This window comes from Varanus komodoensis, unplaced genomic scaffold (genome assembly GCF_004798865.1).
Source record: "Varanus komodoensis strain SLA01 unplaced genomic scaffold, ASM479886v1 scaffold1, whole genome shotgun sequence".
In the NCBI taxonomy this organism is placed as follows: Eukaryota; Metazoa; Chordata; class Lepidosauria; order Squamata; family Varanidae; genus Varanus; species Varanus komodoensis.
Window position 1 is genome coordinate 10,188,744 of NW_025335268.1, and position 24,197 is coordinate 10,212,940.

Consider the following 24,197-nt stretch of genomic DNA (forward strand, 5'->3'; position numbering starts at 1 on the left):
CTGTCTAAATTCCAGTTGACACAGACACTCAGTTAGCCTGCCAGCCGCTTCTTGTATTTTTCTTTCTTTGTTTCTCCTGCAAGAGTCTCCCTTTTTCTTCCCTCAAGCCAACAGCACGTGCAGGATCTAAATATTTAAAAACTTCATTTTGTCACAGATCAGCAAGTGTGAATATTGCTCATAATCTGCCTGCTGTCAGAAGCTGGATGAATCATTTCCCAAGGTGTATTAATTTTTTTTCCTTGTCCATAAACATGGTGAATAATTAAACTTGCATTTGGAAGTAAATTGGGGAGGGAGAGAGAACACTGCCATCTATCATTGCCCCACCTCGATCACTCCCCGAGTTGCTTAAAAGTCAGCCACACCGATCCAGCATTGCAGCTGTTGGCAATAACCGCTCGGCAGAACTTGGCTGTGATTCTTGCCTTTGCTTTCATATTTTGTGAAAGGCTGCATTGCAAACAAGCTCCTGCTTGCACCTTCAAATACTGTTTTACCGGAGCAATCAGTTTCTCTGACCAGAATAATTCAACAGCACTTCCAAGCAAAGAACAGAGCCCTTGCCCCCTAATTATCCCTGAGGACTGGAGCAAGGGAGCATTTTCATGATGTAGCTGGAAAATGTGATTGTGAAATAAAAATTCTGGTCCCCCCCCCCCCATGCAGCATATTTATTTCCTCTCATAATTTCCCATCTCCCAGTTGGCTTGGCTTAGATTTGCATTTTCGAAATTGGCTTTCCCCTCACCTTTTAACCACTTTTAGCTCTGACAGCTCAAATGAGCATTTCACAATCAGTCTGTGTTCTGTGGCAATTGGAATTTTACAGCAGGCTTCATGGGGATACTGCCGAATTGAGCATCGGGGAAATTTTCACCTTACAAATCTGTTTTACAGAGATTTCCCAGATAAGCCCCTTTAATTTGGGAACTGAAACCTCTAGCAGGAGCAGGGAAGCAATGATCTGGATGGGAGTTGTGGTAGATGATTGCAAGGGTACCTGGGCACACGCGTAACCTCAAGGGGGTGCCTGCATGGCTGTTCGTGTGCAGCCCCACCAGTCAGACCTGCACACGCTCCCCAAAGGCCTGGGAAGTTGCTCATGACCAAAGAACCTGCCTCTGGTCACGGGCTGGATTCAGGAGCCTTTGGTTCCCTCCATGGCGCCTCTGATTAATGCTGTGCCTTAGGCAATAGGACAAACTGCTTCTCCTTCAAGTGTCCAGTTGCCATTCAGAGTGAGGTTAAATTATACGGCCCGCAAATAAAATGGACTAAAAGGAGATTCACAAGGCTCAGCCGCACCCACTGTGAATTTTTACTTAAGAGTATAATTTTTCTTGTCCTGTGTGGTTCCTTAATGTTCCTTCTCTAAAGAGTTATCACTGAATTTATGCTAATTGTTTCTATAGGCATGATTCAGGAATCAATCTAGAGTTCTGCAATTCCACACATAACTGTACTGCAACATATTCGGGACATGGTAGAATAAACAAATATTGAACAAAAGTAGATTCTCTAAAAATAAGAGAAATCAATACTTTGTATATGATTTGGAGGACACGTGTTGCAAAATTGACTTTAATGTCTTGGAATCTAGATCCAACTTGAAAAAAATGCTAACCCTGCAGAGGTGCTTTAAGCCAAGGGAAATAATACTTGTGGGACCTGGCTGCTATTAGTAAAAAGGCAGAGCATTGAAAGGCATTGAAGAAAACTGAGGATGCAGACAATGTATCTAATGAAAGCAGCTTACCAAGTGAGAAAGGCCCTTTATGTTCAGAACAGTCCCTGGTGGCAGAGTTTGACAACCTCTGGAATTTTGGTCTCTTTCCAGAACTGCATCTATTATTTTGGTTTACTGCAACTAGATATCCCTGACACTGCATTTCAACTAGCAAATCAGTCAGTTTTGGTTTTCCTCAGCTTTTCATTTTCCTTATCATCATTGCTTGCCTCAAACATTGAGCTTTCTTCAGTCTTAAGTTCGAGTCATCCCAAAGTTTGAGATTTTCCTTTTAAAGTTCACATGAAAATTTATAAGCAATTGTGTGCAGGTTTCTCTAAATGCATGCATTTTGTTTGCATTTTCCCTGATATTTTTGCAAGCAATTTTCATTCCACAACACATTTCTATTGAAGAACTCCATTAGAGAAGTATGCATTTCAAAAGGTATCTGAGTTTCCGTTGTCTTGTTTTAAAAACCTGAAATTTGTAATTAATATGTGGACTAATTGGACACCACCCTCACCCCCTCCCCATTCGTATCCAGGGTAAAGATATTGCTGATTCTGGGAGGAAAAAGGAAGAAAGCATAAGACACAGCAAATTCAGAATGCCCTTCCTGAAGAATGACCAATTGGTTAGTGCCAAAGTATTCCCTGAACAGGAATGGCAGTGGTGGTGGTACCTGGTACCAGTCTAGCCTGCGTTGCCCTCTGCTCCCTTCAAGACTGGTACCCAAAATGTTGGTGACCAACCCAGGGCATGAGCGCCACGCATGGCACAGGAAGTGGCAGTCACGGACATCAGAGACTTTTGGCCTGGCTGTGGGAAGAATGAGGCCAGATTTCATTTAGAAGCCTGGAATGAATTAAGTTTCATTATTCACTTTGATCTCTATATAAGCCATAACCAAAAGCAGAGTATTAAAATACTCTTCTTATTGCCCTGCCAGTCCTCTGAAATAAAATGTTTAGGGACTTCCCCAACTCAGAGGAGTCCCAACCCAATTTGTGCGGAGGTGTGAATATTTCAGATATGCACTTTCCTGAATGTCAAATCTTCATATTTTATATATGCCTCTTTTTAAGAAATTCCATCTACAACCACAGCAGCAAAAGAAAAAAAAAATGTTTCCATTGCAAGTGATAGTAAACTACATGTCCCAAATGATGGATCCATCTATCCTCCCATAAAGCATGCTCTGACCTTGGAAGGATGTCACAAGTCACAGGAGGATTAGACCATCTAAATCTGTGTTAGATCACTGCTGAAATATATTGTGTTGCAGGTGCCATCTCTCCTTCCATGCGCCTGCTGCACGATTCAGCTTCCGCTGAGTTTTTAAAATAGAGAAGTTCCATTTACTGAATCAGGGCATTTATGCTAGAGGACAAACTTCCAGGCTTTTTGTCCTCCCATCTCTTCCTCAGTCTTTCTGCTTGAATCATGCAGGAGATAATGGAGAAGGCAGATGCCTCCAGCATAATAAAACTTTGATTACTAAACAGCTGTCATAGTCAACCTTCCTATTTCGGTTGCCATCTCTCCTACAGGGGAAAATAAAAGGCCATTGCTGTTTTCCACATATTAATCACAGGAGTACATAGCCTAAAACTCAGACTTACCTAGAAAAGATTCGCAAGCTGAGTGGGAGAAATATTTACAACTGTCCAGGTGGAAGCTGTAATTCTGCAAACCAAAGGTTCCCAATGGAGCACTCACAAGGAGGTCCCCAATGTCGAGCCTGCAGGCATCCCCAAAAATTAATTTTTTGGTTTTTAACAAATTTATGTTCATGAATCTGCATGAAATCCATAGAAGTTGCTAGCAATTGCTAGCATAGAAGTTGCTAGGCTTCAGCAAAAGCAAACTGAATGTCCAAATAAGTATTAATTTGACAGTGTTGTCTACATACCACCTATTCATACATCGAAAGCCTTGTAAAGTCCTCATTGTATTATAGGACTGTGTATCCTTCTAAGTTTGAGTCTTTTAGCTGTCAGAAGGGCACAGCTAATCCATTTCTCCTTCAGTTGTTAATTTTTATGAAGCAGGAAGATCATTCAAAACATTGTGTGTGCACACATATTAAAGACTCTTCCAGTACAAAATTTGTCTGTGTAATAACTGCCTCCTTAAAAGAAGCAATTTGTGGACACTGCCAGACTATACATTCAAAAGAGGCACTGGCCATATTACATTACCAGCAATTAGTTGAGTTAGACCATTTCTTATTAAAGATACATTATTGTGAGCAGTGTACATGAAAAAATGGTTTTGCTGAATGAGATGAAACCTAAGATCCTGAAAAGTGCCTAGTAGATGCCAAAAGGCAGGTTAGGCATTTTGTGATGGTGCCCAAAGCAGTTTCTCAGATTCCCAAACATGCCCATTGGTCCAAAAAGTTTGAGGACCTCTGTCGTAAATCATATGAACCACTTTTGTTGCTGATTGTAACTTGCATGCTCCCTCCACTTTGGGATTAGCTGTGGATTAAATATCCTTCCTAACAAAGGAAATGCCATATATACATCCAAGGTTACTGTTAGTTTCCCAACTAGTATTCTGCCTTGAAGTACTCTGGTGTTATAAAAAATAGACCATTGGATCTTCCTATGAACAAGAGAATGGAAAACTTTCCTGCAGGAGCATTCCCACTGGGGAAAAAAGTAGCAGGCTCACAAATATAAATGGATCCATCTATATCTCAAGGATATGGACTGCTCAGTGGTAGTTTATGTCCTCCTTTCTTCCATGTCTAACAAGCCAACAACTTGCATGCAAGTCTTAATGATTCCTGCACACTCTGGAAATGAACTCTCTGATCTATCCTATACAATTTATATTGGAAGTTGGTAAGCTGCCCAGGGAGGTAATCACAGTTCTATACCGGCATTGATGCTGCTGTAGTTATGCCTGAGTGTGATTTACTTTAACCCTGGCCCCAATCAATGTATAGTTCTCCTGATTTATTCTACAGTTTCCTATTTAGCGAATCAAAGTGGTGCTTTCAAAGCAGTGATGAGACAATCTCAGCCAGGGATGGTTGATTACATTCTTAATGGTGTTTCTGGCTTCTGGCTAACCTACAGAAAATTCCTATCAGGGGAAAAGTTTGGTGGCTGGGGAAAAACCCAGGCAGTAGCAAGAGCACCAAAAGTCAGATCCTTTAAAACACGCCACAAGTCTGTTTAAGGTCCCATCACACAGAGATTGCCATCTGCCATTGCTGACAAACTCATCTATAAAATGAACACCATTCTCATCGGACCATCATGGCTTGGGGCATCCAGATCATTGCCGGCTCTTGTTCACTTCAGCAGGTGTGAAAGGCCTTGGAATGTCCTACTGCAGAGATTAGGAAGTGAGAAGCCAAAGCCAAAGACATTCATTTAGGCATCGTGCCAGCAAATTCAATCCGAGCCAGTTCATTACAGACTGTGTATTACTCTTTGTGGATGCACCGAGCTCCCGTGTATGGTGCCAATAATTCCTTCCTTCCAAGCGGCTGACTTGTGTGCAGACTAAAGCACCCATTCTGATTCACCAAATGCTTTAACTTCCCAGCTAAAAAGTCTGGAAACAAGCGAGAAGAAACAAGCCTAGGGCAATGCTTCAGGGTTTTCAGGCAGGCCTCTCAGTCATCTGGCTTCTGCGTGATTGAGGGCCAGGCTGACAAGATCCTCTCCTGGAGTAGCCTGGGCTCTGACTCCAGCACTGACCAGGAGTGGGTAGCCAGATCTGTTGGACCAGTGGCACTTGTGATGAAGGTGCTGGAAACCAGCCCAGCTCCCAGCATCATGCCCAGGGAAGAGAACCAGACCCACTGGATCAAAGGATTCTCTTGAGTCGGTGACCCCTAAATGGACAGCTCTGGAGTCTGTGCTTGTACACAGAGTGTGGGGAACTGAACCCTCCAGGCCAAAGACCCCCATCCCCATCTTGGCCCAACTGTGCTGTCATCAGGCCTTTCTGAAAGTATCTGAGAGGAGCAGGGATTCTAGGCTTCTGCCCCCTTAAAGCCTCATACCCTTCAAGGCCAGGGTGGATCCTGGGAGAGGTGGTCTAGCCCTAGAGCAGGAGTGGGGAACTTGTGCCCCCCAGATGTTTTGGCCTACAGTTCCCATCGTCCCCACCTAGTATAATAAGTGCTGAGGGCTGAAGGCATTTGTAGGCTACAACATCTGGAACAATACATGTTGCCTGTGCCTGACTCAGAGGCGTGTAAGAGTCAGTTCCAGGGTAGCCTTCCTTGGATCAAGATGTTCACTTAGAGGCAAAGTTAATCTGGAACAAATTACGGGTCGAGGGAAGCTGTAGCTCTTGTCTCCCAAAGTGCCATGGTTCCAATCCAAATTAGGGCTGCATGTGTTTGCAGGAGAATGAATTAAAGTAGTTTTACTTTAAAGGAAGTTTTAGTCTAGATGCAGAGCTTTCTATGGGGCTGCTTTGCCCCATAGCCCTCTTGTCGGTGCTAGGGCAGAGGCAAAGGGTGTTCCATAGGCAGAAAGAGCAGCTCTCCCAGTTGATTGATTGATTGATTGATTGATTGATTGATTGATTGATTTCAGACTGGACAAGCATTTTGGCAAGGTCTGTTGTGTACAGATCAGGGAGTATCATGCCCTGATTTGGGCTGTCTTATCAGTGCTAGTGCTGGAGCTGCTGCAGTTTTTGTCTCTCTGCAGTTCCCTCCTGTAGCCAGAGCGGAGCAGGTGGCCACAGTGGCAACATACAAGCTGAATTGCTGCTCAGCATCATTCAGCTTGTCAGTTCAAGGTCTGCCAGATCATGAGGGAGAAAATGTCCCCATTTGGTTATGCAGGTTGATCTACCCTAGCAGCAAATTCTGCCTTCATCTGCTGCCATCCCTGTGCTCACTCGGTGGTAGGCAGGGCAGTGAGCAGACGAAGCCAAAAGGCAAAGAACAAAAGGAAACTGGCATCCTCTGACTTCAGTGCAGTCAGCCAGGATAATTTGAGAGGCATGCAGCCACCTATGTTGCACTGAGTTGGTCAGAGCAGGCCAGCTTTTTACTTTCTGGCACTATCAAAAGAAGAAAAATAGGCAAATATGAGATCTAGCCTTTCTTCACAAGTGCTTGTGCCTCCTTGGAGCATCCCACATTTTAGTGCCCAGTTCCAAAAACTAGATAATGAAGAACTCCAAATCATCTCCATCCTTCCGCCAGTGACTTTTCCTGAAAAATAAAAATGCAGGGAGGCTGTCTAGGTTTTCTGATAGATCTTTGTCATGATTAGTAAGACTCCTTTGTTCTTGGAATCCTACCACTCGTACTGCTGAAGTGTAATTTCCCCCTTCTTTGATATGTTTGAGTCTGGTAGTAAGTGTGCCAGGCTGCATCTGAATCATGCCCAGCATATTTTGTGGCATGTCCTTTCAGTCCGGTCAGAATATTTATACAGCTTTGTGTACAAGTCCTTTTCATATATTATAAAATGGCTAAATGAATGCATATGGAGGCATACCAGTGGAATTGCAACAGCAGGCTCCTCCTACAACCTACACACTTAGAACAGGTGTAGAGTAAATTGATAACGCACCAAAATAAGGCAAGCTGGTAATCCAAGGTGACTGGAATTCAAAAGTAGGAAACAAGACAAATCAAGTGTTGTTAGGGCATTTTGGCCTAAGGATCAGAAATGAAACAGGAGATTGACTCATAGAATTCTATGATGCCAACACCCTGTTCATTGCAAACACACACTTCAAGCAACCAAACAGATGACAGTATATCTCCAAATGGCCAATACAGAAATCAAACAGATTACATAATTGGAATCGGGAGATGGAGAAGCTGTATACTCACTGCCAAAACAAGGCCAGGAGCACATTGAACCCTTTATATCAAAAAGCAGAGTAAAGCTGAAAAAGATCACCAACAGAAATATCATGCCAAAGTACAATAACATCCCAGAGGAATTTAAAGTCCACATAAAGAACAAATTTGCATTTCTCAATTTACAGTGAGCCAGAAGAACTGCAGACTGAAACTAGATACATTATTAGTGAAGAAGTCTAAAAGACAATTCCTGTAGCAAAAAAGAAAGAAAAGACCTATATAGATGACAGAAGAAAAACAGTTGCCGAGGGCAGGCAAGAAACAAAAGCAAAATGTGACTTAGATTGGGCCAGAATGGTGAATACAACTTTTCAGTGACTATCACATAGAGGCAAAAAAGAACGATTGCCATGACCAGTGCAAAGATATTAAAAATGCAACAAAAGAGGGGAAACAATAGACCTCTTCCAGAAGATCCAAGAAATCAAAGAGAAATTCAAACCTAGATGGGGAATGCTAATAGAAAACAAGGGAACATACAGTCTGATCATGAGAAAATAAAGAGAAGGGGGGGAGAATATGCAGAAGAACTATACAGATGAAAGGATGACAGAGTTCTTCAAGGTGGAATCCTATGAAGAAGAGCCTGCCATTTTAAAAAGCTGAGTGAAAGCTGCTGTAAAAGCCCCTGCAAAGCACCTGGAGTAGCTAGGATACCAACAGAAACATTCCCACCTGCACAAAATAAATCTGTCCAAATCCTAACGAAAATATGCCAACAAATATGGAAAATTAAAAGAGTGGCCCCCAGACTGGAAATGCTCAATATACTTTCCAGTTCCCAAGAAAGGAGACGCAAAAGAGTGCAGCAACCAGAGGACCGTTGCACTAATTTCCCACGCCAACAAAGTGATGCTCAAAGTATTGCAACAAAAGATACTGCTCTATATGCAGTGGGAAATGCCTGGCATTCAAGCTGCATAGGCCAGAGAATGACCTTCTCTGCAGTGACACCCTGGTTGTGGAATATGGTCCCCAGAGAGATTTGCCTGGCATTGACATTTTATTCTTTTCAGCACCAGGCCAAAACCTTTTTATTTTCCCAGTATTTTCAGGTTTAGATTGAAATTTTAAGTGGTTTTTTTATTGTGTAGAATGGATGCCGTGCTCCACTTTGTTTTATGGTAATACTGTCTCAAGACCGTTTGTTAGTGGATGGTACACGAAAGTTTTGAATGAATGAATGAATGAATGAATGAATGCAAATATAAGTAGGCTACTGGAGCACACGAAAGAAAAAGTTCAGTCTACACTTCACAGACTACAGCAAAGCCTTTGACTGTGTGAGTCATGAGAGGTTATGGATAGTTGTGAAAGAAATGGGGGTGCCTCAACACTTGATTGTCCTAAGCATACCTAGTGCCATTGAAAATAAACTACTCTTATGACAAAATCGGGATAAATCATTTTTTTCCTATAGACAAAGGCATCAGACAAGGGTGTATTTTATCTCCCTATCTGTTTAATCTGTATGCAGAATATGCCATGAGGAAAGATGGATTAGATTCAGAGGAAGGAGTGAAGATTTGGCAGTAGACACTTCCATAATTTAAATGAGCAGATGACACCAGACTGCTGGCAGAAAGCAGCAATGACTTGATGAAAATGAAAGAAAGCACAAAAGCAGGATTGCAGCTGAATATTAAAAAAACAAAAAATCACAACCACAGAAGCATTACAGAACTTTAGTGTTGACTATGAAGGAATCAAAGCTGTGAAAGAAAGTTGTGAGAAGACAGTCATGCTAGGGAAAGTCAAAGGCAGAAGAAAAAAAGGAAGGCCAAATATGAGATGGATTGGATCCATACAGGAAGCCACAGCTTGAACTTAGTAGAGCTGAGCAGGGCTGTCCTGGGGAGGATATTTTGGAGGGCTTTCATTCATGGAGTCACCTTTAGTTGGAGACACCTTGATGGCACATAACAAGGAATTAGCAATGTGCAAGGAATCTGGTTTTGGTATGGAATCTATCATATTTTTTGGCTCAGCTCCGTGGACTCTGGCCCATTTTCTCTCTCCTGTAAGTTTGACTTGCGCCAAGCATTCATGCAGGCATCCAGCGGAAGCAAGTCCAACTGTTGCATATTATAGTGAGCCCAGCTTGCATCCATACACGCCTCCTTTGCGAGCAGAGTCCCACATCGTTTGTGGGTGGTGAATACACTCTATGTGTGGGGCTCCCTAAATGTCTTCTAAGGCACACGTATAGTTCAGAGGAGGACCCTCCGTTGGTACCCAGGCATTCGTTTAACCAGGGACCAGCAACTTGCAGTCCTCCAGAAGTTTGGGGTCATCAGCTGTGGCCGGCACAGCCAATGCTGAGATATGGTAGGAATCACAGATCCTCACATCTGGAAAGTGACAAATTACCCACTCCAGTTTTAGCCCCAATATAGGGTCATGAAAGAGCTATAACCTTTCATAGAAAAAAGTACAGCAGTCATTGGGTAAACAGAATGATTCTCTAATGAAAAGCATAAATAAAGAGGGTATTAAACAAGCAAGCAAACTTCCTGCATTGAGATGAGGCCCAGTTTTCTGGTTATTCACTTGATACCAGAGAATTCAACATTAGATGTAGCCTCAATATTCCCTTGAGACTGCATAAATCTGTGTCTTCAAAAATGTTTTCATATGGTGCTTTTCTTTAACTGAGTTATAGTCTTTTTAAAATGTGTTCATATTAGAACAGGCAGTGTTAACAATGTACTGATGTTGAACATCACCCAAATTGCAAAGACTTTTTTTCATTCTTGACAATGAGAGTAAGAAGGTTTAAAGGGTGAAAATGTCAGGAAATAATTTTATATACCAGAATACAGGATCACAAGGGGACTTTGTTAAACTAAACTCAAGTGTAAACCTTGGGACCGCTTTGAGGTATGGCACTTTAATTAATAACAATCCAAATACCAATGGATCATAATTGGAAAATCTATAATTGTCTACAGAGAAGGGGGGAAACCTGTTTTTTGAATGAAATATCAAGAGGATGACTGTGTAATTGCAGGCAACACCCTCCTATAGCAGCTTTCCGCTCATTTCTGCTGCTAGCTGAATATAAAAGAGTTCATTACTGAGGATGCTGTCAATTTAAACTTGTATCTATTAGGTCATGTCTAAAGGGAAAGACAGATTCTTGTTATTTTGGATCATACACTTATTAATGCTATACTTTTTTACAGGAGGATGTGCACTTAAAGTAGAAGTGAGTTGACAGGTCTGCCAAAGTAATAAATGGCATGTGTTAGATGCTAGAGATTTCACACCTGGCCTGATGGTCTTTGGAAGAAATTTGGGGGGGGGGGGTGTCCAACTACTACAGTGCATAAAGGGAATTAAGCAAAGGAAGTGAGAGAAGAGCAGTATCAGTACAAGAGACTTGCCAGGCATGGTTGCAGCGATGGAAATAAGCAGTCTTGTTGTGCTGCCATTGAATTGTTATGCAGCAAAATGAATGGGCCACACAGAGTCATCTTCCAGGGGATACAAACAAGTGGCAAAGTGGTTTCCCCCAGAACTGTACATTAGGGACCATTTCCACCATTACACAGGGACAAACCTGGCCTTGCTGTCCTGATACCTTTGATATTAAATCTTGCCTGCCGACCTGCTTAACCTCTGCATCAGTTTCCCACCCAGGTGCTCTCCAGATGTGTTGAGCTGCAAGGCTCAGCATTCTGCATCTCACCCTGTTGGTGGGGATCATTGGACGTTGGGGGTCCTGCACAACCTGAGGGCACCAGATTGGAGAAGTCTGATCTACATGAAACACCCAGCCTGGGAGAGGTTATTAGAGATGAGGGAGTTTGCTGTTGGTCCCGAAATCTAGTGCAAACCTTGAATGCTCACCGGCTATCGGTGGGAGACTGAATGAATTTGAATTCAGTCCAGAAAAGATGGATCTAGCAGCTCAGTCGGCTCTGTGGACCAGCTGGCTGGGGCTCTGCCTATTCTAGACTGAGTCACGGTGCTCCAGAAGGATCAGGTTTGTAGCTTGGAGATTCTGCTGAGCCCAGGCATGTTCCTTAATTCCCAAGAGATAGCTGGAACTTAGCAGCTTATGCTGGCTGCACACTCTGTCAGAAGATAGATCAGGCCACCTGCATCCTTGACATGGTAACTTCTAGATTGGACCATTGTAAAACTACATATGGTTGCATTTGAAGTCAGTTCCACTAATACAGAACTCAGCAGCTCACCTGTTCCCATACATCATCTCTTTTGAAACATCTGTGCAGGCTGCCATGTTGTTTCCAGGTTTGTTCCAGATTCCATCCCTCAGTTAGCATCCACCAAATAAAGGGCAGTTTCGCCAATTGCTCCCAAATCATGGCGTTCCAACAGCTCCCTCCCTCTGATCTTCCCCAGGAAAAGATGGAAAGCATTTGGTTATTAATTATTTAAGAACTAAATAATTAATTGTGCAGATTAATTGATGTTTTGGCCTGCTCTGCTTTCTTTTTACCTGTGCTACTGCTTTGTTATTGTATTCTGTTGTTGATAGGTTCTTGCTTTTTTTTTTCTTAGTTTCTATTGAATGTTAATCTTGTGAGCCATGATGAAACTTGCAAAAAGAGTGGCCTATAAACTAGTTCTGATATATGAGCATAATGTGGGCAGTTACCCTAAGACAAATTGGAGCCACACAAGCAAGTGCTGATACTGCATTTCAACCTTTTAGAAAAGAGCAAAAGCTGCACAATAGCCAGGAAACCTCCAAATACTTGGAGGAAAAGGGTGGGGGCTATGGAAGGGGGTATGGCCACCTGGGGGACTCTGGAAGGCCAGATTGGAACCCCAGGAGGGCTCGGTTTGGCCCTCAATCTTGGGCTTCTGCACCTTTGCCTTAAAGAAAATGGTGACCAGGAGAAACTTGGCATATTTTGGAGCGTTTGTTGCTTGTGCTCTTTCATTGTGCTCTCTTTTAATCTGCTTTGTGCAAATGCTTTCCTTGTAGCTTCGAATGTCATGGCTCCTCCACGGCATCTTGCTTGGAGATGTTTCCTTGGTCCTTGTCGAGAACAAAACAGGGAAGGAACAGAGCAGGAAGCTCTGGCATTTTGATAACAGAAAAGGATTGGGGGTGTGGCAGAAGATGGTCAGGCCTCTCCGGGATGTAGCAGACAGGTAGGAGACATTACACTTCTTTTTTAATTCTTTGCATCTTTTGTCTCGTGGCCATCTGGGATTTTTAAAGAAAAAAAATTCCTCCATGGAGAGGAGTAATCACCAAGGTCCACATTTCAGTTGATGTCCTGCTGTCCTTTCATGGTTTGTTGTTGTTGCTTTGCAATTCAAGTTGAGTCAGCCGTGGGGGTGTCTGAGAATGAATGGGATCAGAGTAAGCATGAAGAAGCACTTCAGCCCTTACTTCCCGTGCACTGATCCTCTAGAAGATCCCTCTTCTGAAGCTAGCATTTGCCTGGAGAAGAAATCCCATCTCTGCTGGGATTGCATCAATTACCACCACTCTATTTAAAGGTGCATTTAACAGTGCCTCCAGTTAGATCCTAAGACTGAGAGGTTTTCTACACAAGGCATTCATTGTATACACATATCATGCTTTATTCATACGCAAGTTCTTTAGAGGATATTAGGAACATCCAATTTGGTGTCTGTTCTGCTTTCCCAGTTTATTCTAGAATGGGGAAAATGGAGCATTATTTCCAAAAGCAAAAGAAAATTATTTTGCTACATAAGTAACTGTATTATATTGCTATAGCACAGCACAGAGGTTATGTAGAGGAAAAGCAAGAAACAAAAAGCTCTGCAGGGAGCAAATATTGTGTATTTGTCATTCCCAACTCATAGTTATTTGTGGGTTTTTAAGATGATGTTGTGACCCTCACAGTTTACTTCTGTGCTTGACAAGCATTTTCAGTGAGTTTTTTTTTTAAAGCAAGGGGAAAGCAGCATTTCATTGTGAAAGTGAAAAGAAACCAGATTTTTTTCACTTGTGCATTTGTACTATTGTGCTATTCCACAGTGCCATCTAGAGGTTGTATGACAGAAATGAAATGCTCTTGGCGCATTGCTCAGTTCTCAGTTCTTTGACAAAGGTACAGCACATTATCGGCCTTGTGAATAAAAGCTGTCATTCTGCAGTTGCTCTTGAAATCTGATAAATGCATGATAATCCAACATATCTTTCCTTCACTTAGGATTAAAGGTCATTCTGATGGGATGTAAGGAAAGAGTCACTGTGTGTTTTGTTGGGCCCATAATGACGTAGTTTAAAGACAGTTGCCTGAATTAGGTTACAGGTAGGCAATTCAGGTGCTAAATGACTAGGCTTCTGCAAAACCCCAACCCCAGCAGACAATCCACCCCTCCACCAACTGCCCAGTGCTAAAGATGCCAATGAAATTCTCCTACTCACACCATCTAAGGCATTTTCATTTTGCTCCAACACCCTCTCCTCCATGGCCACAAAAATGACCAAAATGTTTGGGTCAGCTCTTGCTTCCCTGGGCAGTGAGAGTTTCCAGGGGCAGCATTATTGGGCTTGATACCCTTTGATGAGAGCATTGGAGACTTGCAGTGAGTCTGTCATATTTGCTTTATTTGCACATTTTTAAAGCAGGGCATAACAAGAGGAAAAAAGGCTCCCCCCTAGGCAGGAGATCCACTAATCCTCATCAGAGATGCCTTGTGACCCAGAGGATTTCATCTTCAGCAGACTTAGAGCTGTTTCAGGCTGTCTTTGATCTCATACCATTCCCAAAGACTACGTCTCTCTCTCTCTCCCCCCCCATCCCTCCCCCACTCTCCCCCTCCCTCCCTCCCTCGCTCACTCTCTCTCTCACACACACACACCCTCATCTAACGTGGTCTCACCATCTCCAAAGTCATGATGTATCCTTTCAACACACTGATCTCCCACTTATCAAAGAACCATCTCCTTATAGCTGCCATTCTGGACTATTAACCAGCAATCAGCCTAATGAAGGAATGATTGACTAGAAGCCACAACAGCATCTATTTATCCCAGGGGCATTTCACACACTAATCTGCAAATATGGAGAGTTACCCTCTCCATAAGCCCTTTTTGCAAATGACACATTTACTGTCTTTGCATTGTGAGGATCTGAGCCTTAGTTCTTTGTTCAACTCAATGCTCCAGGAATAATGAATTTCATTATAAGGGTTACCTTGTAGCCTGAGATATTATGCAGAAAGTGGCTTTCATCTTGCTGACTCTTAAAAGTGCACAAAGGCTGCTAGCACAAAAGGGACAGCGACACTGGATGCATAATTAATATGTAGGATAAAAATATCAACATTTGTCTTATTTTGCCATTCTTCTCTGCTGCCATCACCTTCTGTTGCTTGATTCCATTTAGCTACATTCCCTTTATCTATGCTTTCCTTTGAAGACTGCTTTACTATGTTGCTAGCTTCATTTAAAAGTAATAATTTATTAATGTGTTGCCGAGGTAACATTCTCCCCCCCACACACACACACACACACACACCACCACCACCACCACAGTCATGTATACTTACGGTATTTGCTTGCAAGGTCCTATATTAATGTCAACATTCGACAAACCATTTTACCGCTTTCCATACAACTATGTCAAATGCACCTGATGCATCTTTGAGTGACAATCACAGATAGATGGGCTTCTCTGAGGGAAACTCATCTTTTCCCTGTAATGTGAACTCTGTGCTCTTGAGTAGACCCTAATGCTGCTGGCGTTAGCAGATTTAAGAGGATCTCTACAATTCAAGGTAGGTCTTTTGAAGATCCTTGGGACTGTAAGTAACCAGTGCAGCCACTTTTTCCAACAGGGTTAGAAAAGTATGCTCAGATACCTGCGCATGTAGTACCTATGGAATCATTGCCCATTCACGTGGGTATGTTTCAAAGAATGGAAACTGTGGAAGTTTATAACAGAACTGACTCTAGAGTCTCTCTCTGTGTGTGAATGGGAGAGAAAGAGAAGCCCTGTTCAGATTCTAAAAGCGTCTATTAAATGGGCCTTTGGTGCCACCCAGCAAGGTGTGTTTTTGCTGCTGCTGGCAATGGAAAATGGGAGAGTTCATCTCCATTAAGTCCCATCCACCTAGCCAAATCACTAACACAAACCTAGTGACTGCACCTATCCAAAGCTCTTCTGAAGGTTTGCCCACAGTTGCCACATCCATCCGCCATAAGAGCTCATTGGAGCCTTCACAATTACAGGCAGTATATCTGCCAAAGCCAGTTGGCATGGAAAAACAAGAGAGCATAGTCCTTCCTGCCCTTTTAGGCTATTGTGCTTGAGCCACTCGGTCAGACTGTGTCCCTTTCTTGAATGAGTGTTGCCTGTAAGGGAGTTTCGGTCTTGCTTCTGTTTTCGGTGGCCGCGTGTCATAAAGGGAAAGGTTGTGTTTGTATCTGAGTTCTCTGTTCTGCATGAGGTCTTAGTCTTTTGCTCAGTCTTTTGCAATGTGTAGAACATCGCCCTTACTCAGTCCTACGATGCAACTGCCCGTGGCATATTGTGTACAGTTCTAGTCACCACACCTAAGAAAGGTTATTGTAGCGTTGGGAAAAGTGCAGAAAAAGTCAATGATCAAAGGGCTGGATCAACTCACCTATGAGGAAAGCTTAGAGCAGCTGTGATAGGTTAGCTGAAAAAAAAAGACAAGGAGACACGATACAGGCATACAGAATTATGGTGTGGAAAAAGAGGCATTTTTCACCCTCTCCCATAATTCTAGAACCCAGGGTCATCCCATGAAGCTGATTGGTGGAAGATTTAGGACAGATAAAAGGAAGGACTTCCTTCCATTTATCAGCACACAGGCTAACAACAGAATTCACTGTTTCACAGGAAATGGTGACGGGCACCAGTTTGGAGGGCTTTAAAAGGGGATTGGAGAAATTCCTGGAGGAGCAGGCTATCAATGCCTACCAGTCCTGTTGGCTACGTACTGCCTCCATTAGCAGAGGTGGTGTGCTTGCGGACCCCACTTGCTGGGGCGCTTGGACAATTTCTCCAGTATTAGAGGCGGTGTGCTGGGGAACATGGGCAGAATGGTGCTGTTGTACTCATATCCTCTTTGTGTGATCCTTTGTGTGGGCAGCTGGTTGTCCACTGTGGGAACCAACACTGGACTAGATGGACCTAATCCGGTATGGCTATTCTTACATGATTTCCATTAAGATCATGAAAGCTGGTGTGGTGTGGTGTGGTGTGGTGTGGTGCGGTGGACAGTGTTGGAGTGGGGTCCCAGGACATCCAGTTTCTAGTCCCCACGTGGCCATGAAGTTCACTGGATGACTTTAGACCAGTCAGCAATCTCAACCCAACCTACCTCACAAGGTTGTTGTTGTCAGGATAAAATGGAACTACATAAGCCACCCTGAGTTGCTCACAGAAAGAAAAAAAGTGGGATAGAAATGCTATATTACAATAATAATAATAATATGTAGTAAAATATTTTTTGCATTTTTAATGTAAATAGGTTTCTTTAACTGTGTATGGTCCTGCCCAAAGGCTTGCAATTTAAAAGAGAAGATACAGAATAGGAGAGAAGAGGAAAAGAAGCCAAATCTGGCACCAGTTGCAAAGTTCTGGTAGCGAGCAGCATGAATTGAAGCTGTTCTGGGAGAGGGGAAGCCAAGTGACCTGGTTCTGCTGCTGAGCCAGTGGGGCGGCTGTGCCATCCCCACTGCCTTTGCTGTTGCCAGAGAGAAGGGCTGCTGCTCAGCATCAGTTGCAGGAGGAGCCCGATGCGTTGCTCTTTCATCAGTCATTGGAGCATTTCCACTTTCCATCTCATCTTTTGCTGCAGCCTGATGGAATGACGGCTGCCTCATCCATTGAAGAAAAGGCAAACAAGTGAAGCTGAAAGATAAGCCAGTGACTTGCTCAAAATCTCATTCAAAGTGTGAGAAAGAGGTAGGGAGTGAGCTGTACACATCAAGTCTCCAGAAGCATTTCCTTTCCAAAACCTGCCATTCATTTGATCCAACATTTAACGTACCATTGTTATCTTGCAGCATTACAATGTGAATCACTATATTATGAGGGGTAAGGGAACAAAATGGGATTTGGCTGGAGAAAAAATAATGGGCTGATGTTGGCCCTGAAGACACTGGTTTAAGATATGCAGACTCTGCAGAATGAGCTGAATGCAAAGTTAACTGCTGGGGTGGCCAGCTGGGAAAAGGTCTGAGCCTTACTTTCTCAGGGCACAATCTGGTGGACCACCCCCCCCCATAAATGTGCATGAGCTTTCGGGGGCTTTCATACATCCAGTGGCTGCAGCAGCTCAAGGCAGAGGCACTTTCCACCTCCGCAGTGCATCGCCCCGTGCGTTTTAACTAGTTGGCCATGTTCAGGCATCCAGTTAATGTGCCAGGGAGGAAAGCAAAGGAGACTGGCGCACCAGCAGGAACTGGCGTACAGAGATGCCCCAGTCTTCCCCCTCACTACCTCGCCCCGGCTGGTCCCTTTTGCCACCCTCTGAGGCTCATTTCCACACACAGTTCCTTCTATGGCAGCCGCAGGGGAGGGGAGAAGCTCGGCCTTCAGATTCGCAGTGCAGGACCAGGCTTCCACGGCTCCCCTGCAGACAAAGGCCGTAGGATTGCAGACTCAGCATCACTCTGCTTCATTTTCACATCAATTTTATTTCCTTTAGTTCAGTTCCCCACTTGTCATTGTCACTCTTCATTTTTGAGTTCCACTTTTATTTAAGCGTTTATACGGATTTCAGTGGGAGCCCAGCCTGTGTTCATGATCTGCAGTCAAGGCATTTTGCTACCCAAATTGCTATCTTTTCAATGGCTACGAAACCAATGGAAATACATTTGTTTAGCTGAACCTTCATTTCTGAAACTAGTGTGCATCCCTATAATTGCTGTCCCCTAACGAGGAGGTCAGGGGCCGTGCTACACTCTTTTGTTTCCTAGAGACTCATTCTGCCTATTTCCAGACATACAAGCAGAGCCAGCAGGAACCAAGTGGATTCCCTTTTTCTGCACAGAAGCAGAATGCATTTCCTACATAGAAACACTTTCTGTATGCAAGAGCTTTAACAGGTGAAGCAGTTCTCCAAATTCAGTTTCAATGCAGTCTCCACTGGGGCAAGACCAGCTGAATATACAGTGATGAAACCCGCATTCTTTTAATCAAAGATAGAAACAGAATCTGTGCAAAATGGATGGTCTTCCTTTGTTTTAATGAGCTCATTTGCCACATCAGTGCCAACAGTCCTGTTGGAATTAATTCCATTGCATAGCAGACACATCACTAATGTTCGGTTACTTCTGTTCCTGGTGAGCATTAGTGCAGCAACAGCCTTTCATCTGGCCCCACATTTTGTTCAGAAGTGAGGAGAAATAAAAGTCATTGTTTAATGCTTTCCATTAATAGCCCAGCGTAGCATGAAACTAGCAAGAGCTGGGGCATGTCGCCACTCATTACCCTAAAGGCAAATGGAATTCAAATGGAATTCAAATGGAATCATTTCCTATGGACTAAATTGAAAAAAGTCTATAAAAGTGAGACGTGGTTCTGAACCACAAAATTCCCATATGGCTACTCTTTGGTAAGCTCCTGCGTTATTTTTATCACAAGTATTTCTAAGCTAATTGCAATGTTGTGGTTGTGAGGTTTAATGTGTATGGTTGTAGGTTGTTTGGACTTTGTTATATTTGAAAGGCAATGGTACCAAAATGGATCCTGTAGAATTGGGAAGACTGAAGAGAAGGGGAACTAAAATGATCAAGGGGGCGGAGCAACGGCTGTGCAAAGAAAGGTTGCTGGGATTGTTTAGTTCAGAAGAGAACTTAGTCAGGGGAGATGTGATAGAGGTAGGCAGAATTATGTCTGGTGTGAGGAAAGTGGATATGGAGACAGCTCTCTCCTTCCCACATAACTCTAGACGTCATCCCCTGTGGCTGAATGGTGGGACACCCAGGACAGATCAAAGGAAACAGAAACTGAGCGAGTCAGAAGGGGTCTCCCAGGCCATCTAGTCTGACCCCCGGCTGCAGCCGGCTCCACTCATGACATGCCCACCACGTGCATGTCCAGCCTGTCCTTGAACACCCTTGCCGATGGGGCCTCAGCCACCTCCCGTGGAAGCCCAGTCCATACCCTTGGGGTCCTAACTGTCAGGAAGTGCTTCCTGGCATCCAAACTGAACCTTGGTTCCTTGAGCTTGGAAGTACATCTTCACACAGTAAACAATAGAATTTGCTACCTCAAGATGTATCAATGGGCTTTAAAGGAAGATTAGACAGATGCATGCAAGATAGAGTTATCAGTAGATACTAGCCTTGATACCTGCGTGCTTCCTTTGGTATCAAAGGCAGTACACCAGTGCCTGGGCAACCCTTATGGAAGTGCTCACATCCTACTTGGGGGTTTCCTGTGCTCAGTTGGGGTAGGGGGGCTGCTGAATGGACAGGATGCTGTTTCACATGTTCTTACTTGGTTTTATAAAGCTGAGGAAGCAGTGCAGCTTAACACAACTCCCACATGCCGAAATGTTTGTTGGTACCGGGATTTTGAGTTCAGTTATTTCCCGTAGAAATCTGTCTGAAGCTTCACTGAGCTAACCTGAGGCAAATTAAACAAAAGAAAGGTTGAGAAGTAGTCTGCCTGAGAGTATAGACCACTCCAGGAGCCTTGAGAGAAGGGAACATTACTGAAGACAGACAGGCAGACAGAGAGAGAGGATGGCCATATAGGATATCCATGTGCATCCTTCCTGAACATACATAGAGTTTAGTTCTGTGACAAAAATGTACTTTACCACGTTTGGATGATTTTCATTCAATTTTATAGAAGAGAAATTGCGTCAAATAGGCATTTACAGGATAAAACCTCTTGGGTTCAGTCCAGTGTTTGTGTGCTGGCTTTACTTACGAGGTTGCCAAAGGGTATGTGGAAATGTGCCGTCTTTCACCATGCAGTCCCCTCTTCAGCCTCCCACACTATAATTACAGCCCAGGGGAAGAGATGATAAGGCAATTCCTTCTACGGGGCCTTTTCAGATCAGAAAGTGAAGGCAGCCTGGGAGGCTCAAAACAATGGAGAGACACAGAATAAAGAGACAAGGCATACCTGTCCTTCTTGTACTGTCAAGTCTTATGGCAATCCTATGAATGAAAGCCCTCCAAATTGTCATCCACGAGAGCTCTGTTCAGCTCTTCCAAGTTCAAGGCTGTGGCTTCCTTTATGGATTCAATCCCTTTCATATTTGGGCTTCCTTCTCTTCCGCTTTCAACTTTCCCTAACATGATTGTCTTCTCCAGGGAGTTTGCCTTCTCATGATGCATCTGAAGTATGACAGCTTCAGTTTTGTCAATTTTGCTTCTTGGGAGAACTCTGGCTTTGATCTAGGACCAACCTGTTTCTCTTTCTGCTGGTCCCAGATATTCACAAAGCTTTCCTCCAGCACTATGTTTTGAACACATCAATTTTCGTCCCATACATTGTGATTGGGAATACAACAGTTTGGATGATCTTGACCTTGGTCTCCAGTAAAAAGTCCTTACACTTGATGATCTTTCCTAGTTTCTTCTTTGGTGCCCTTCCCAGCCTCAGTTTTCTTTGAATTTCTTGGCCACAGTCTCCCTTTGGATTGATGACTTTGCTGAAGGATGAGAAATCTTCCACAATTTGATTTCTTCAGTATTAAGAGGAAAGTTCTGTAATTCTTCTGTGGTCATGAATGTATTTTCTTAATATTCAGCTGCAGTTTTCTTCCTCCATTTTTATCAGGAGTCATTTCAAGTCATTGCTGCTTTCTGCTAGGAGTTTGGTAGTGGTTTCTACATATCTTAAATTAGCAATGTTTCTTCCATCAATTTTCACTTCTGCCTCTGATCCTAATCCAGTTTTCCATATGATATATTCTGCATACAGGTTGAACAGATAATAAAATACATCTTTGCCTGACACCACCTATGGGAAACCCTTCTCTGTTTTTCTCCTAACTGTAGCTTCTTGTTTATGATACAGGTTTGCACATCAGGACAATCAAGTGCTGAGGCACACCTATTTCTTTCAGGACCATCTATAGCCTCTTATGATCCACATCCTCAAAGGCAACTTGGCTTCATCACTTCATTTTGCAACCTTATCTGGCTTAATGATGACATCATAAAGCCAAATAAAAATGAAGGGAGGGATAAACACATCTGGGTGATTTGATTCTTCTCAGTTTCTTGAAAATGAAGCAGAACTGAATGTTTGAAAAATAAGAATCTTGGGCTGAAATCTTTCGCAAATGCAAAACAGTCAGCAAAAATTTTGTATGCACTTCTCCAAAGATGCATTTGTACACATTTCCCCTAAATAGATATACAATATACAAGATATATTTCCTTATATAATGCATTTCACTCTTTTCCCTAATATCCATATTTTATCTACATTTTTCACATTTTATGCACGATTTTTGATTTGTAAACTACATTACTAAATTCTGAAAAAGTGTAAATATGATCCTGGAACTAGATTCTAGTTCATGAAAAGGTCCAGTAAAAAATTGGTAATGAATTTCTCACCTATCCCTAAATGAGCATCACTAGGGCTAGACATGAGGCATTTAAAATTAAGCCAGTTTCAGCTACAACTTCTAAAAAGCTTTAGGAATAGCTTTAGGTCTTGGCTAAGAAGGACATCTATTCTCACCCCCATCTCAGACAAGTTCTGTCACTAAGAATAGTACTTCCTGCCCTGGCCCCAAATCAGCAAATAGATTTACCATGTTTTACAGCCCCTGAATAGTTGGACCAGTACGGGAGATGTGGTGCATGAAAGGGTTTTGTTTTGTTTTTTTAATTCTGCACTCACACGTACCTACCACCCTTTTGACTCAGCTGTAATTGTTAACTTTTCAGGTCCTCAAGGGCCACTGCATTTCCAGATGAAGCCCCTGCATCTGCAACAGAGCAGAGCTGGACTTTGATGTCTCTGTTCCCTGGTTTCTCTCCTGGCAGGAGAAGGTGTCTTGTCTCGTTTGCGTGTGATCCAGCACTTTCCTGCAAATAAGACATTCAAGCCAGCTGGGGCCCAAGCTCACAACACTTGTTGTTAAAGGCAGAGCAAAAGCCGAGAATAATCACACAAGATAGCAACAGCCCTTGTCGTTCAGGGAAATACCATTTAAAAGTTGGGAAGCAGTGTGTGCGCTCTCTGTTTATCTCTGTAGGTCTCTGGCTTGCTCTTGATTATCTTACTCTGAGTATATGTGAGTGACTCTCATGTTTCCCTTTTGATGGCCATCCTTGACTTTAATGGATTTTTGATTGTAATGATTACTGAGCCATTCTTGGATTGTAGCTTGAGGAGAGCTGCATGATCCTGATGGATGTGCCGGTGAGCCAACATTAAGTTGTTCCGAAGATGTCCAAAGCTTTGGGCCTAAACTGTTATTAAAGGAAAGGTGCTGAATGGAAATAAACACAAAAACAGGCTCCACACTCCAGAGGAAAAGATCCCTGCCTGACCACAGCCAATAAACTACTAGGTACATGCTGCAAATAATAGTTTTAAAGTAAAATACATATACACACTATGTTTTATATACACTGTCCACAGCCAGATCCAGCTACCTTTTGTGAGCACAGAGACTCATGCACATGGAAACATAATTTTCATTCATTCATATAATTTTTCATCGGCCCTTCATTCTCACACAGCTTTCCTAACCTGGTATCCTTTAGGTGTGATGGACTACAAGTCCCAGCACCCTGCAACCAGACTTGCTGACTGAAGGAGGCTGGGAATTATAATCCAGCACATCTGGGAGGCACCTACTTAGTGGTAGTTGTGCTAGCATATTGGAGTGGGGTATAAGAGGCATAAAAATAAATTCTGCCACAATACAGTAAAGTAAAACTGTGAAACACATTTGCCCTACACACAAAAGAAGAGCATAGAATCAGAAGAGCACGTGCCATGGCAAAGATCCAAAGAATTATGAAGCTGATTTGATGAAGTAAAAGGTGCCTTAGACTTCCTTTTCCTCAGACACAGAAATTCAGAGAGTCAGAAGGGGTCTCCCAGGCCATCCAGTCTGAACTGTGGCTCAAACAGACTTCATGTTGTGATACTGCGTGGGACAGGAGTCGACAGATAACGTTCCTCTGAGCTAGCTGCCTTGCAAGAGACAAAGGAGCTGAATGGATCCTGGCCCATGCATGCAAGAGGCTCCTCATTCAACAGAATGGATGAGAAACCTCCAACAGAGAGCTGCCCTTTTCTTGAAATGAACGGAAAAAACTGAGACATGCAAGAACTCTATTTGTACTCCAGTCTTCTGTGGAGGTATTTGCTCAGCCCTTGGTGGTTTCCCAAGCCCCACTTTCCACAATCCATGACAGTAGGTCAAAATACACCTACCGCAGTCACTGCTGTGCCTCCGATTCTCATGTTGGGGAAGACCTGTAGCTCAGAGCACTCTCTGTCTATGTAGAAGGTCCCAGGTTCAATCTCAGCTAGTCGAGGAAGGGCCAGGGAAGCGTTATGCTTGAAATTTTACGGAGCTGCTGCCAGTCAGTGCTGATGACCTTGGCCAATATGCACCTATGGTCTGACTCAGTATAAGGCAGCTCTGAATGTTCCTTACCCTGACCCATAAGCTAGA

The 24,197-nt window shown here is 43.2% G+C and overlaps 1 protein-coding gene across 1 annotated transcript in view; it reads left to right on the forward strand.

Moving 5' to 3' along the window:
- The window catches only part of ALK (ALK receptor tyrosine kinase), a 146,981-nt gene that overhangs the window by 17,027 nt on the left and 105,757 nt on the right, over positions 1–24,197 (forward strand). The window contains exon 4 of the mRNA XM_044438852.1: positions 12,553–12,722. Within this exon, the coding sequence (XP_044294787.1) occupies positions 12,553–12,722 (170 nt within the window). The remainder of the gene's footprint in view (positions 1–12,552; positions 12,723–24,197) is intronic.